Raw genomic sequence first — 16,445 nt, 5'->3', positions numbered from 1 at the left:
CACACACACACTCCCCCCCCACACACACACTTACCCCCCCCCACACACACACACACACACTCCCCCCCACACACACACACACACTCCCCCCCACACACACACACACACACACACACTTACCGCACCCCACAGACACACTTACGCCCCCGAACCCACACACACACACTCCCCCCACCCCCCACCCCCACACCCCCTCCACACACACACACACTTACCCCCCCCCCACACACACACACTCCCCCTCCCCCCCACACACACACACTCCCCCCCACACACACACACTACCCCCCCCACACACACACTCCCCCCACCCCCCGCAAACCCACACACTTCCCCCCCCACCATACACACTTCCCCCCCACACACACACACACTTACCCCCCCCACAAGCACACTTCCCCCCCCACCACACACACTTCCCCCCACACACACACACTTACCCTCTCCTCCCCCCCAACACACACACTTCCCCCCCCACACACACACTTACCCCCCACACACACACACTCCCCCCCCCCACACACACACACTTACCCCCCCCCACACACACACACACACACACACACACTCCCCCTCACACACACACACACACTCCCCCCCCCACGCACACACACACTTAACGCCCCCCCACACACACACACTTACCCTCCCCCCCCACACACACTTACCCCCCCTGAATCCACACACACACACACATTTACCCCCCCCCCACACACACACACTTACCCCCCCCCCCACACACACACTCCCCCCCACCCCCACACACACACACTTACCCACCCCCCCACACACACACACGTAGCCCCCTCCCCCCGCTCCCGAACCAGCGGACCCACTTACCGGCACTCCTTTCTCTCCGGCAGGACCGGGTGGTCCCTGAGGTCCTGGACGTCCCGGCAGTCCGATGGGACCACCTGGACCCGACTTCCCTCTCGTGCCTGGTGAGCCCTGGGGAGCGAGAGAGATTGAAGAATCAGTGGAGAGGCAGCTGGAAACCAACGAGTTAACGCAAGAGGGAAAACCGTTACCTCGGTTAATGCAAATACATCTGTCGCCATTGGCTGGTCCCACCTTGGGGATCAACAGGTTGTCACTTGGCTCGACTGTTTAAGAAACCCCCACCTCCCCCTATTCCCCAACGGCAGGGGTCACATCCCACCACCAGCTTCCCCTGGGGGGGGTCAGGGACCTTTGGAAAAGGTGGTTTTCAGTACTGCTTCCTCACCGGTTGGCTAAATCTGCAAGTAGCACTTCACCATCAGTTAGTGTCGGCAACTCGAGATATTTGCCACCACATTGCAGGAATGATGTGATTGCACTGGAGACGGTACAGAGGAGATTTACGAGGATGTTGCCAGGAGTGGAGGATTTTAGCTCTGAGGAAAGATTGGATAGGCTGGGTTTGTTTTCCATGGAACAGAGGAGGCTGAGGGGGGACCTGATTGAGGTGTATGAAAGGTGCGGCAAACCAGTCCCACCCACCCTTACCCTCAACGACTATCTGTCCGACCTGTGACAGGGACTGTGGTTCCCATATTGGACTGTTCAAGAGCTCATGTTAAGAGTGGAAGCAAGTCTTCCTCAATTCCGAGGGACTGCCTATGATGATGATGATATAATGATGAGGGGCCTGGATAGAGTGGATAGGAAGGACCTGTTTCTCTTGGCAGAGGGGTCAATAAACATCGGGCATAGATTTAAAGTAATGGGTAGAAGGTTTCGAGGGGATTTGAGGGGAAATGTCTTCACCCAGAGGGTGGTGGGGGTCTGGAACTCACTGCCTGAAAGAGTGGTAGAGGCAGAAACCCTCACCACATTTAAAAAGTACTTGGATGTGCACCTGAAGTGCCGTAACCTACAGGGCTACGGACCTAGAGCTGCAAAGTGGGATTAGGCTGGATAGTCTCTTGGCCACAGCGGACATGATGGGTCGAAATGGCCTCCTTCCGTGTTGTAAACTTCGATGGTTCTATGATTCGAAATGGGAAGGTGGACAAAGACATTAAGGGCATCCCTGAGGCTCCGTGATATGCACCGAGGTGTCGTCAAAGGCCGTGGCCCCCACTCCCCCCGCCCAGGAGCGTGTGGTTTAACCCAGGGCCACGTCGCACCATCACCACATCCTCCATTGCTTCCAAGGGTATGATTTTTCTCTTTTGTCCGGCCCAAAGTTGGGCAAGTCGGTGCCGGAAACAGGGGCAGAAGTTGGGTACTGAGGCTTTCTCTCCCTCCCCCTGCCCCTCCTTCCCTGTCAATGCCAGGGTGGAGGGGCAGGCTTATGGGCCGTTTCCCTCGCGACAGCCACTTCCCCTGGCCCCCTGGGGATCTCCAGGTGAACCCTGACAGAAAGGGTCAAATTATGACAACAGGTTGCATAGACTGGGTCACAGTTCCCTTGAGTTCAGAAGGTTTAGGGGTGATCAAATTGAGGTGTTCAAAATGATTTAAGGACTTGATAGAAAGAAACCTTGGAAAGACTTACATTTCTATAGTGCCTTTCACAACCACCAGACGTCTCAAAGCGCTTACAGACAATGAAGTACTTTTTGGAGTGTAGTCACTGTTGTAATGTGGGAAACGCAGCAGCTGATTTGCGCACAGCAAGCTCCCACAAACAGCAATGTGACAATGACCAGATAATCCTTTTTTTTGTGACGTTAGTTGAGGGATAAATATTGGCCCCAGGACACCGGGCATAATTCCCCTACTCTTCTTTGAAATAGTGCCTTGGGATTTTTTACATCCACCTGAGGGAGCAGACAGGGCCTCGGTTTAATGTCTCACTCGAAAGACGGCACCTCCATCAGTGCAATACTCCCTCAGCACAGTACTGGGAGAGTCAGCCTGGATTTATGTGCTCAAGTCCCTGGAGTGGGACTTGAACCCACAACCTTCTGGCTCAGAGGCGAGTGGGCTGCCCACTGAGCCACAGCTGACACTGATAGAATAGAGAGAAACTATTTCCTTGATGGGGAGAGGCTTGAACAAGGGGACATAATAAAATTACAGAGGAAGGACATCTTCATATAAAGGGTAGTGGAAATCTGGAACTCTCTCCCTCAAAACTCTGCTGAGGCTGGGGGCCAATTGAAATTGAGACTGATAGATTTTTGTTGGGTAAGTGTACCAAGGCCTATGGAACCAAGGCGGGTGGATGGAGTTAAGATACAGGTCTAACTCAATGGCAGAACAGACGCGAGTGGCTGAATGGCCTACTCCTGTTCCCATGTTCCAAATGAAGGATGGGGGCCCTGTTTCGGGCTCTTCTCCGCGCCCCCCCCTGCCCCAGCTTGCTCGGCAGTCTCAAGGACTCTGGCTTGGCCGGGTTTATCAGTGAGGCCTGGTGTCCGCTTGAAGGCTTCTTCGGGCCTCTTCAGTGGGCCGACACAACCTGTACTATCCTGAGGGGCTTGCGGGGGGCTCTGCTGGGAATCGCCTCGGGAGCCCACCACGATCAGATGATCTTGCAACTCAGGAAAATGGGCAGAATGTCGACTGACATCACGGTGTCAGCCAATGAGCTGGCGGCAGGGTGGGAATTATGGGAGGACTCACAGCCATTTAAAGCACACAAAGTCGATTTAGAAGATAAAAACATAAGAAATAGGAGCAGGTGTAGGCCACCGGGTCTCTCGAGCCTGCTTCGCCATTCAATAAGATCATGGCTGATCCGATCATGGACTCAGCTCCACTTCCCGGCCCGCTCCCCATAACCCTTCGCTCCCTTATCGCTCAAAAATCTACCTATCTCCGCCTTAAATATATCCAATGACCCAGCCTCCACAGCTCTCTGGGGCAGAGAATTCCACAGATTTACAACCCTCAGAGAGAAGAAATTCCTCCTCATCTCAGTTTTAAATGGGCAGCCCCTTATTCTGAGACTATGTCCCCTGGTTTTAGTTTCCCCTATGAGTGGAATTATCCTCTCTGCATCCACCTTGTCGAGCCCCCTCATTATCTTATAAGTTTTGATAAGATCACCTCTCATTCTTCTGAACTCCAATGAGTGTAGGCCCAACCTGCTCAACCTTTCTTCATAAGTCAACCCCCTCATCTCTGGAATCAACCCAGAGAACCTTCTCTGAACAGCCTCCAATGAAAGTATATCCTTCCTTAAATACGGAGACCAAAACTGCATGCAGTACTCCAGGTGTGGCTTCAGCAATACCCTGTACAGTTGTAGCAGGACTTCTCTGCTTTTATACTCCATCCCCCTTGCAATAAAGGCCAACATTCCATTTACCTTCCTGATTACTTGCAGTACCTGCATACTAACTTTTTGTGTTTCATGCACCAGGACCCCCAGGTCCCTCTGTACTGCAGCACTTTGCAATTTTTCTCTATTTAAATTATAATTTGCTTTTCTATTTTTTCTGCCAAAGTGCATAACCTCACATTTTCCCACATTATACTCCATCTGCCAAACAGCAAACAATCTACGGGGTCTATTTAAAACGAGTCTCCCATGAACTACAGCAAACAGAACTTAAAGTCAAAACTATAGCAAAGTCTCCCGATAAAAGCAGGGTAAATACTCCAGCAAAACGCAGCATGTAGAGGATAGTGACATACAAACAACGTGTGTAAAATCGGTCCCTGTCACTTCCGGGTGTGATTGACAGAGGGATTACCCAATCATCTCCATTCGAGCCGGGAATAGTTGCGTCACGGGAGGAAGTCATGCCCATTCACTGTCGGGAGGTGTGACCAGGCAAATCCAGCCCTCGAAATAGCCTTGGTTGGATACCCAGGCTGTTTCTGTCCTCTATCTGACTAAGGCATGTTTACCAACCAACCTTTCCCAGATTACTTCAGCCCCGCCCACACGGTACAGGAGGGACGATCATGAGGTCAGATACTTACGGCTGGGCCGGGTGGGCCTGGGGATCCCATACCACCTTTCAATCCTGATCCACCCTGCGGAGAAAGGGAAATGGAAAAAATTAAATATATCACAGGCTTAATCGCGATGAGCAGGCCACAAGGCGCTGTGTGTGAACGCAGCCTTCATAGTGTCCATAAATGTTAAGTTCCACCTGGGGGAGGTGTTCTCAGATATTGTGTGGGGTATTATAGACATTATATATCCCTATTGGCCCTGTGTGGGGTATTATAGACATTATATAACCCCATTGCCCCTGTGTGGGGTATTATAGACATTATATATCCCTATTGGCCCTGTGTGGGGTATTATAGACATTATATAACCCCATTGCCCCTGTGTGGGGTATTATAGACATTATATATCCCTATTGCTCCTGTGTGGGATATTATAGACATTATATAACCCCATTGCCCCTGTGTGGGGTATTATAGACATTATATATCCCCATTGCCCCTGTGTGGGGTATTATAGACATTATATATCCCCATTGCCCCTGTGTGGGGTATTATAGACATTATATATCCCCATTGCCCCTGTGTGGGGTATTACAGACATTATATATCCCCATTACCCCTGTGTGGGGTATTATAGACATTATATATCCCCATTGCCCCTGTGTGGGGTATTATAGACATTATATATCCCCATTGCCCCTGTGTGGGGTATTACAGACATTATATATCCCCATTACCCCTGTGTGGGGTATTATAGACATTATATATCCCCATTGCCCCTGTGTGGGGTATTATAGACATTATATATCCCTATTGGCCCTGTGTGGGGTATTATAGACATTAAATAACCCCATTGCCCCTGTGTGGGGTATTATAGACATTATATATCCCCATTGCCCCTGTGTGGGATATTATAGACATTATATATCCCCATTGCCGCTATATTATAGGGGAGGGACTGGGAAGTGAGAGGGAGTGAGTGGGAGCAGGAGTGAGGGGGAGAAACGAAGGAAGAGGGAGCGAGATGACGGGTGAGGGAGTGGGAGAGGGTGGGAGAGGGAAGAAGAGGGAGGAAGAGTGCAGGAGAGAGGGCAAGAGGGAGGGAGGGAGGTGGAGGGAGAGGGAGAGAGGAAGAGAGAGAGGGAGGGAGAGGGAGAGAGAGGGAGGGAGAGGGAGTGAGAGCAATGGTGGAAGAGGGTGGAAGAGGGAAGAAGGGGGAGAGAGGGAGGGGGGGAGGGAGAGTGTGGGAGTGTGAGGGAGGGAGAGATAGGGGGAGGGAGAGGGTAGGAGGGTCATTTTAAATTCTGCTCATTTCTGGGGAGTTTATGCCCAATTCCCTTAATCTTTCCATGTAACCTCCAACTCCGATACCCGGGATTATCGAGATGTCCCGCGAATCAGTTTAAAAGAGTGCCCAGTCGGTCTGTCCCCCAATTCCTGCCCCGGTCAGATTATCGGTGCGGCACTTTAATCCTCCAGTCACTCACCGCAGTTCCAGGCAATCCTGTCTCGCCGGGGAAGCCTCTCAGACCCGGGGGTCCATTTTTGCCTCCGGGTCCAGGGGGGCCAGGGTCACCCTGTGATATAGAAGAGAGGGAGAAATGGTTCAGTAATGGACAACGCAGGCCTGGGGTTTGGTCAGATAGGCCCAACACAATTCAGCGGAGAGACAGACAGAGAGACAGGCTCAAAGCAGGAAAACAACAGGCCGGCCCAGATATTACAGGCCCGGCCGATCCGGGCACTCAAATACTGTCCCTCCCGTCTTAAACAGGCACAACTTAAAACCCAGATTTGTTGATTACATTCGCGCTGGTCTTCCTGTGCGACTGCCCTGCAGTACAGTGATGGTAATCGGAGGTTCTATGTACACAGACGCAGGGCCAGACCATCCCGAGCTAAGCAGTCGTGCTCCTTGTCTATAATGGCAGCTGGTCATTACTACGCCATTCATGCCCTGTCCAGATAAACCTTTTTCTAACCTCTATCATTACCATTTCAATTCGGCCCATCATCCCTTTTGTCTCTCTAATCTCTCCTGTCTTCCACCCGATCACAGACCTTCCCTTTTGCTCTTTCCTCCCCTCCCCATTTCGGTGCTCCTTCAGAATCTGGTCTTTCCGAACGCTCTGCAGTTCTGACGAAGGGTCGTTGACCCGGAACGTTAACTCTGCTCCCTCTCCACAGATGCTGCTTGACCCGCTGAGATTTCCAGCATTCTCTGTTTCTATTTCAGATTCCAGCACCCGCAGTATTTTGCTTTTGCGTTGTTGTACAGAGGGGTGGAAATTGGTCATCTGCTGCCCCTCTTAGCACCCCGGAGGGGCAGCAATGGTGACAGAGAGCACTTGCCCCACGGGCGGCCCCCCCCCGGAACATTCGGTGCCGCTATCGACGGGGCGTGGAGCAGTAGCTCTGGTCGCGACACTGGCTCGATTTTTGCCTGCCGCACGACCCGTAGTGCTCCGTAACGCGTCCTGCTGGGAATGCCTGTGAAAGCGGGCGATCCTAGCCGTAGCCGGCCGCAGTGAGGTAAGTGGTGTTGACCTTAGGCGATTGTTCCTGATGGGTTTTTTTTTGTGATTTATGTTGTGGCGGTGTGAGCTATGTATTGGGAATGTTTTTAGTGGGTTTTCTTTCCCCCCCCCCCGCCTAGGCCTCTGTTATGGCGCTCCGAGGCTCATGATTTTCCCTTGCTCAGCCGGCCTAGCGCCCTAAAAGAGGTGTGCAATGCCTCCCTTAGCACTCTGCCCCAAACTCCGGGCCCAGCTGGTGAATTTTGCGGCGGCAGACGCAAAACCATTTTCCGGCACAAAACCTACCGCTCCGCCCGGGATACCGCCCCAACTGAGGCGTGACCGAACTTCCACCCCAGAGGGTCCAAATCGACATTCAGACATGCCGACATGTGGAGAGCTAAACAAGCCGACAGGCAGGTAGTCATAACTCACAAGATGCAGAGGCAGGCAGAGAGCTGCGCTTACTCGAGCTGCACCCCCACTAGTTGAGTAGACACACAATAGGGCAGACAGCTGGGGAAAGCTGGCAACCATCCTGATGTATCACCACCACCCAACCAAGGAGAAGCTTCATGGATGACCCAGACTGGTGGATTCTCTCACCTTCGTGCCTTCTTTCCCAGATGGGCCCGATAGCCCTTGCTCCCCAGGGGGCCCAGGAGGTCCTGGATGTCCCCTCTCGCCCATTGGTCCCGATTCACCACTGGAACCCTGCAGGTCAAAGCCAAAGGGCAGCATCAACATCAGAACTTGGAGCAGAGAGCCTGGTAAATACGAGAGGCAGCGAAGTACATGTCAGGAACTCACCTGAGGTCCAACTACACCAGGTGGTCCTGGAGGGCCAGTCTTGCCTTGGAAACCCTGGAGACAGGAATTGATATATTAGCAAGCACGACCCATGGACAAGCAAGAATACGAGAAAAGTCAACGAGAAAAAAAAGCTATCAAACCCAGCAAAGGTCATCCGTCTGTCATCCTAGTTCGCCCTTCAATGGTGGATTAACACGATCGTCAAAGGCCATCCCTCCAGTACATTAACCCTCCCAATGAAGCCCCTCCCTCTGGTACATTAACTCCCCAATGAAGCCCCTCCCTCTGGTACATTAACTCCCCAATGAAGCCCCTCCCTCTGGTACATTAACTCCCCAATGGAGCCCCTCCCTCTGGTACATTAACTCCCCAATGAAGCCCCTCCCTCTGGTACATTAACTCCCCAATGAAGCCCCTCCCTCTGGTACATTTACCCTCCCAATGGAGCCCCTCCCTCTGGTACATTAACCCTCCCAATAAAGCCCCTCCCTCTGGTACATTAACCCTCCCAATGGAGCCCCTCCCTCTGGTACATTAACTCCCCAATGGAGCCCCTCCCTCTGGTACATTAACTCCCCAATGGAGCCCCTCCCTCTGGTACATTAACTCCCCAATGAAGCCCCACCCTCTGGTACATTAACTCCCCAATGAAGCCTCTTCCTCTGGTACATTAACTCCCCAATGAAGCCCCTCCCTCTGGGACATTAACTCCCCAATGAAGCCCCGAAGTCGAGAAAGACTCTGTATAAATCAAGTAATTTCTTTGCATTCTTTCTGGATTGAGGTACTCACCACTTCACCTCTCTGTCCAGGGTGCCCTGGCAGACCGTCCTTTCCTGATGGTCCCTGCCAACACAACAAAGCGGAGTTAGTCTGGGAGGTTTCCGCCCTCCTCCCTGCACCGGCCCTTTAGCCGTCAGCCACTGTTACACCGACCCCCCCCGCGTCACCAGTACACCGATCGCCGGGTCTCCAGCGTCAGCCTGCTGAACGGCTTTGCCAGTGTGCTGTAGCCGTGGGTGTGGGCAGCCCGCTGACAGGCACGGTCTCAGAGCACGGGCTGGAGTTATACCGAGTACACGGGACTCTCGGCCAGTCTGCCGCTTGCATTCGATGTTCAACCCGGGGGTCTGTCTGCGCTGACTTTCCCGCGCACAATTGGCACAGCTTCGCTCGCCACCACATTCACCTGGCTGGGTAGTTCCCGGCCGTCTGACCTGTGCCGTCCCAAATAAATACACCCCAGCCTCGACCATCACACGTCAATTCCACCGCAGTGTGTGTGTGTCACAGAAATCTCATTCGTCAATTTCACCCAGTGTGTGTGTGTCACAGAAATCTCACTCGTCAATTTCACCCAATGTGTGTGTGTCACAGAAATCTCATTCATCAATTTCACCCCAGTGTGTGTGTTACAGAAATCTCATTTGTCAATTTCACCCAGTGTGTGTGTGTCACAGAAATCTCACTCGTCAATTTCACCCAGTGTGTGTGTGTCACAGAAATCTCACTCGTCAATTTCACCCCAGTGTGTGTGTTACAGAAATCTCATTTGTCAATTTCACCGCAGTGTGTGTGTGTGTAACAGAAATCTCACTTGTCAATTTCACCGCAGTGTGTGTGTGTGTAACAGAAATCTCATTCGTCAATTTCACCCCAGTGTGTGTGTCACAGAAATCTCATTCGTCAATTTCACCACAGTGTGTGTGTGTCACAGAAATCTCATTCGTCAATTTCACCACAGTGTGTGAGTGAGTCACAGAAATCTCACTCGTCAATTTCACTCCAGTGTGTGTGTGTCACAGAAATCTCACTCGTCAATTTCACCCCAGTGTGTGTGTGTGTCACAGAAATCTCATTCGTCAATTTCACCACAGTGTGTGTGTGTCACAGAAATCTCATTCGTCAATTTCACCACAGTGTGTGAGTGAGTCACAGAAATCTCACTCGTCAATTTCACTCCAGTGTGTGTGTGTCACAGAAATCTCACTCGTCAATTTCACCCCAGTGTGTGTGTGTGTCACAGAAATCTCATTCGTCAATTTCACCACAGTGTGTGTGTCACATGCAATGCACACCTGAATTTCACCCCAGAGTCCGAGGTCTTTTGCAGGCCGCTCAATGACATTTACACGGAAAAAACCCATGCATGTGAGAAACTGTGACTGGGCCATGTGGCGAGTTAAAGGGACAACGCACGAAGAAACCAAGTAGAGGGAACATTGCTCACAGGGGAAGGGGATGTCCACCCCAGTGTAGGAGACAGTTTCGAGATTCCCGAGTCTTTGAGATCAGCTCTCGGGGACAGTGTTGTCCCAAAGGACCAGGGCGCGCGTGGCATGAGTCGGGAAACGGCGCAAGCGTTCCGAATTCACTTACCGGGGGTCCTTTTGGTCCTGGGAATCCGGTGGGCCCTTGAGGTCCTGGAAGACCCTGTGTTAGAAAGGAAAGAGGAGAAAGATGGTTCAGTTACAACGATGCGTAGAGCGGTGTTGAACCGAGGGCGCGCAGAGTGAGCCGAGGAACCTCCGACCTGCAAACACCTAAATGTCAGTGAAAGACCCCTCACTCACAAACACCACGTACTTCAGTTAATACCACAACCTCAAAATGCACCATGGACAAGTAAAGGTGCCCAACCTCACAATGTACAAACTCACCAATATTACAGACATTGAGTGAGTTAACAGGTTCATATCACATGCACACACAAGTTAACCCCTCCCCACCACAGCAGAGGGTATGGCGAGAATCAGGAGCAGCCTGACAAAGCCCTGAATTCCTTTTGTGCCCGCAGTTATCAAGGTTTGCCTCACGACAGCCGCCATTTTGCACTGATAGCCCCAGGGGCAGCAGAGCTGTCCCACTGTTCCAGGGTTGGGGCGGGTTGCGGGGGTAGAGTAAATTGGGTGGCGTGGTGGTAAGCCGGTTGGCAGGAGGGAGTGGCTGTGGTGCCCTGCTCTAGTGTTAAAGGGATCAGTATGCCTGCTGAAGATTTTAAAACACTTCAGGGAAGGAGGCAGGCTGGTTTGCCGATTAGACTGGTTTCCCATGGCAACCGATCACTCTGGAACTGATTCTGGCAGGGAATGTGGCCTTAAAAGTTACTGTTGGCACTACATTGTTGAGTCTTGTTCTGCTTGTACCTTAGCTACCCCATTGAATCGTGTCCTTTTTGTTCCCACCATCGGTGGCCGTGCCTTCAGCTGCCTGGGCCCCAAGCTCTGGAACTCGCTCCCTAAACCTCTCCGCCTCTCTACCTCTCTCTTTCCTCCTTTAATTTGCTCCTTAAAACCTGCCTCTTTGAGCAAGCTTTTGGTCACCTGTCCCTATAGCTCCTTACGTCCCGCGGTGTAAATTGTTCTCAGATTGCGCTCCTGCGAAGCGCCTTAGAACGTTTTAAGGTGCTATAGAAATGCAGCTTGATGGTGCGGGCGTTTAAGGGGTAATTCTGTGATCACGCGGTCCCAGCCTGCAAGCCACGCTTGAAGGGAACCTGGGTCCGATAGAGAGTTACAACATCGCAGCCCTGTGCTTGTCGAGGGCCCAGGATTGGTCCTCGAGAGAACTACTGAACTGAGCTAGGCAAATTGTTCACTGTGATGGAGGGTTCAAATCCCAGCAAACAACAATTCGCATTGAGGAGCAGAAGAACTCGGAGCAGGACGAGGCCCTACAGCCCCTCGAGCCTGCTCCACCATTCAATAAGATCATGGCTGATCATCGACCTCAACTCCACTTTCCCGCCCAATCCCCATATCCCTTGATTCCCCTAGACTCCAAAAATCTATCGATCTCAGCCTTGAATATACTCAAAGACTCATCTTTTTGGGGCGGAGAACTCGAAAGATTCACAACACTCTGAGTGAAGCATTTCCTCATCTCTGTCCTAAATGGCGACCCCTGACCCTGAGACTGTGCCCCCTGGTTCTAGACACTCCAGCCAGGGGGAATCAACCTCTCAGCATCTACCCTGTTAATCCCCCTCAGAATTGTGTGTGTTTCAATGAGATCACCTCTCATTCTTCTAAACTCCAGAGAGTATAGGCCCATTCTACTCAATCTCTCCTCTTAGGACAACCCTCTTATCTCTGAGATTAATCTAGTGCTCCTTCACCGAACCTAAGGCAAGTATATCTTCCTCAAATGAGGAGACTAAAACTGTGCACAGTACTCCAGCTCACCAAAGTCCTGTAGGAAGTTAGGGGTAAGAATAGAAGTCAAGTGGAACTCTTTCACCCAAAGTGTAATAGAGTTGTGGGAATAGCTCCAAGGGAAGGAGGCTGAACAGAACTCGTGTGTTCAAGAGACAATTGGAGGGGACTGGCCTGTTAGGACTAATGGGCCTTTCCTGTGCTGAAGGAACTGGTATAATGCATTTGCTTCATGGGTTCTTTGGTTCAGAATTCCTAGCAACACATTGCTATTAAGAACTAGTTGGTTTATTAACAAAGGTTTATCAATCATACTACACATTTCCAGTTCATCCACCAGGCCCACAGCTGCATACCTCATCGTGGATCCCCCGAACCCAACTGGCTGGGGTTTTATTGAGTCTTGTGAACATCACGTGACTGGCTAACCGGTGCAGACAAAGCAATGGGTTATTCCCGTTTACAGTTTGATATAATCGCACAGACTCACCCTCTCGCCGGAAGGACCTGGAGGCCCATCAGTTCCCGATGTTCCCTGTGAAAGAGCAAGAGAGCAGGATGAGCTGCAATGCTTCATGACCCTGGAGAGAACCTGCTCCCTGCAGAGACCCTGTTCATCAGCATTGCTTTCATAAACTACACGTGGCCCCACCCACACTTATAACACAACGTTACACCTCCCCCACCTTCAGTATAAGACCCCAGTTATAACACTCTCTCTCTCTCCCCCCTCAGTATAAGACCCGAGTTATAACACACTCTCTCCCCCCTCAGTATAAAACCCCCACTTATAACACACTCTCTCCTCCCTCAGTATAAAACCCCCAGTTATAACACACTCTTTCTCCCCCCTCAGTATAAACCTCCCAGTTATAACACTCTCTCTCCCCCCTCAGTATAAAATCCCCAGTTATAACACTCTCTCTCCCCCCTCAGTCTAAAACCCCCAGTTATAACACACTCGCTCCTCCCTCAGTATAAAACCCCAGTTATAACACATTCTCTCTTCCCCCTCTGTATAAAACCCCCAGTTATAACACACTCTCTCTCCCCCTCAGTATAAAACCCCAATTATAACACACTCTCTCCTCCCTCAGTATAAAACCCCCAGTTATAACACACTCTCTCCTTCCTCAGTATAAAACCCCAGTTATAACAAACTCTCTCTCCCCCCTCTGTATAAAACCCCCAGTTATAACACACTCTCTCCCCCCTCAGTATAAAACCCCCAGTTATAACACACTCTCTTCCCCCCTCCCAGTATAAAACCCCCAGTTATAACACACTTCTCCTTCCTCAGTATAAAACCCCAGTTATAACTCTCTCTCCCCCCACTCAGTATAAAACCCCCAGTTATAACACTCTTTCCCCTCTCCCCCCCACCCCCACCCCCTCAGTATACAGTTCTGCTATAAGATCCCACATGGTATAATGAATATGTTCCTCTGATGCTAGGACTTCCAGCTCATGCTCTTTAGGCCCCCAATTGCCCTGGGCCACCCCGACTGACCCCATTTCCCTACGACTAACCTTTGCTCCTGGTTTTCCGGTTGATCCTCTAGGTCCCCGTTGACCACGTGGGCCCTGGGAGAGAAAAACAAAACGATCAATCACTCAGCGACCATCTCAAGCCCACTTCCGCGCAGCGTGGTATGGAGCTACAGCTGGAGGAGCAGGTCTGCTCCACCTCACACTCCCACTGTGGCTTCTTACCCCCTTCGCTCAGTTCCAGTAACCACGGGGGATTATTACTTTGCAATTGCTACATCCAGAAAGATTTCAATTTAAATTCTTACAGATCAATTAATTCGTGACATACCGTGGGTCCACGTTGTCCTCTTTGTCCCAACTTGCCTTGCAAACCCTGGGAGGAGAAGAGGAAGACCAAGGGCGAGAGATGGAGGGAAAAGAGGAGAAAGAGGGGTGAAGAGAGAGAGAGAGGGGGTTGGGAGAGAGCAGAGAAAGAGAGGAGACAAGAAAAGAGAGAGACAGAGATAGAGCAGAGAGGGGGAGAGACAGAGATGGAGGAGAAAGAGATAGGGGAGAATCAGAGATGTGGAAGACAGAGGTAGGGGAAACAGAACAGGGAGGAGACAGAGGGTGAGGCATATTGAGGAGAGAAAGAGAGGAGAGTGAAGGAAAGTGAGACAGAAATGCAGGGAGAGCAGTGAGTGGGAGAAAAAACAGAAAGAAGGAGAGATCGAGAGAGAGACAGAAATAAATGCAGAGAAGTGGAGAAGATAGTGACGGAGAGATAGTGAGAAAGACAGAGATGTTCAAACAGATACAGATCAAGTGAGAGGAAGAGTGAGAGATAGAGAGACAGAGAAAGAGCGAGGGACAAAGACAGACATATGATCAGTTTCCAATTGCTGTACATGGCGTTCCTTGTTAACAGTAAGATGCAGAAGAGTTTGTAGCTGTGGTTTCTGACAGTGAGATGCGGAGGCCCATCTCTCAGAACTTACCCGAGCACCTTTCTCGCCGTTAGTACCTGGGAATCCTGGGAAACCAAGGGAACCCTGGGGAAAGGAAGCAGATGGTTAGACAGAGCTGACAATCATGTGTCACTGATGTCCCAGCGCACTCGCACTCAGCGCTGCACAGGGATTTTCAATTCTTCGTGGGGGGGACATTTTACCTAACCCACCCAGCAGAGAACTGACAGGATCGGGTCCGACACGGTTTCACTCCACATTGACTACAATGCCCTCCTGTGGTAGGGGGCCAATTAGACCTGGAAGGTCTGATTGCTGGTCTGGGCTGAGTTAACTGATCTTACAGGTATAGGACATGCATGCCAATTGGCCACAGGCAACAGGAGCACACACACACACACACACACACACACCCAGATACAGGTACACACACTCAGGTATAGGTACACACACATGTACAGGTACACACACAAGTACACACACAGGTACAGGTACACACCCAGATACAGGTACGCACTCAAGTACAGATACACAAATAGGTACAAATCCAGGTACAGGTACACATCCAGGTACACACCCAAGGACAGGTACACACCCAGGTACAGGCACATGCCCAGGTACAGGCACATGCCCAGGTACAGGCACATACCCAGGTACAGGCACATACCCAGGTACAGGCACACACCCAGGTATAGGTACACGCCCAGCAACAGGCACACACCTAGATACAGGTACACACCCAGGTACAGGCACACACTCAGGTACAGGCACACACCCAGGTACACGTACACACCCAGGTACAGGCACACACCCAGGTACATGTACACACCCAGGTACAGGCACACTCAGGTACAGGCACAGATATAGGTACACACCCAGGTACAGGCACACACCCAGGTACAGGCACAAGCCCAGGTACAGGCACAAGCCCAGGTATAAGCACACACCCAGGTACACATACACACACAGGAACAGGTACAGACCCAGGTACAGGCACACACCCAGGTACAGGAAGATATGCAGGTACATATGCGCACACACACATACACACAGAGGTACAGATACAAACACAACAAGCATACACACTTGAAGTATTTGAAAGAGTTGCATTTCTATAGCACCTTTTTCGATGTCCCAAAGAGTACTGCAGCCAATGAAATACTTTTGGAGTGTAGTCATTGTTCTAATGTAGGAAATGCCGCAGACAATTTGCACACTGCAAGCTCCCACAATCAGCAGTGTGATAAAGAAAGAAAAAAAGCATTTATATAGTGTCTTTCATGACCACCGGACGTCTCAAGGCACTTTACAGCCAATGAAGTACATTTTTTGGAGTGTAGTCACTGTTGTAATGTGGGAAACGCGGCAGCCAATAATAACCAGATCAACTGTTTATTAGTGATGTTGATTGAGGGATAAATATTGACCAGGACCCCGGGGATAACTCCCCCTGCTCTTTGAATAACGGCCGTGGGATCTTTTGCGATAGATGCCTCCTCCGACAGTGCAGCGGGCTCACTGGGAGTGCTGGCCTGGATTTATGTGCTCAAGTCTTGAGTGGGGATCGAATCCACAACCTCCTGGCTCAGCAGCCTAAGAGCTGCCACAGAGAGGCAAACACACATACAAACAGACAGACAATGATAAGTGCAGAAGCACACACATTCCCACATATACAGAATCAC

General features: G+C 51.0%; 1 protein-coding gene across 2 annotated transcripts in view; it reads right to left on the bottom strand.

Annotated features, from left to right (window-relative positions):
* The window catches only part of LOC139229844 (collagen alpha-1(V) chain-like), a 255,106-nt gene that overhangs the window by 91,798 nt on the left and 146,863 nt on the right, over nucleotides 1-16,445 (bottom strand). For both annotated transcript variants that reach the window (XM_070861460.1, XM_070861459.1), the window contains exons 22-32: nucleotides 14,791-14,844; nucleotides 14,142-14,186; nucleotides 13,853-13,906; nucleotides 12,813-12,857; nucleotides 10,548-10,601; nucleotides 8,961-9,014; nucleotides 8,166-8,219; nucleotides 7,962-8,069; nucleotides 6,327-6,416; nucleotides 4,864-4,917; nucleotides 841-948 (exon numbers count right to left, since the gene is read on the bottom strand). In XM_070861460.1, the coding sequence (XP_070717561.1) occupies nucleotides 841-948; nucleotides 4,864-4,917; nucleotides 6,327-6,416; nucleotides 7,962-8,069; nucleotides 8,166-8,219; nucleotides 8,961-9,014; nucleotides 10,548-10,601; nucleotides 12,813-12,857; nucleotides 13,853-13,906; nucleotides 14,142-14,186; nucleotides 14,791-14,844 (720 nt within the window). The remainder of the gene's footprint in view (nucleotides 1-840; nucleotides 949-4,863; nucleotides 4,918-6,326; nucleotides 6,417-7,961; nucleotides 8,070-8,165; nucleotides 8,220-8,960; nucleotides 9,015-10,547; nucleotides 10,602-12,812; nucleotides 12,858-13,852; nucleotides 13,907-14,141; nucleotides 14,187-14,790; nucleotides 14,845-16,445) is intronic.

Source organism: Pristiophorus japonicus, chromosome 19 (genome assembly GCF_044704955.1).
Source record: "Pristiophorus japonicus isolate sPriJap1 chromosome 19, sPriJap1.hap1, whole genome shotgun sequence".
Lineage (NCBI taxonomy): Eukaryota > Metazoa > Chordata > Chondrichthyes > Pristiophoridae > Pristiophorus > Pristiophorus japonicus.
Note: the sequence above shows the minus strand (reverse complement) of the source record. Positions and strands in the feature narration are given on the sequence as shown.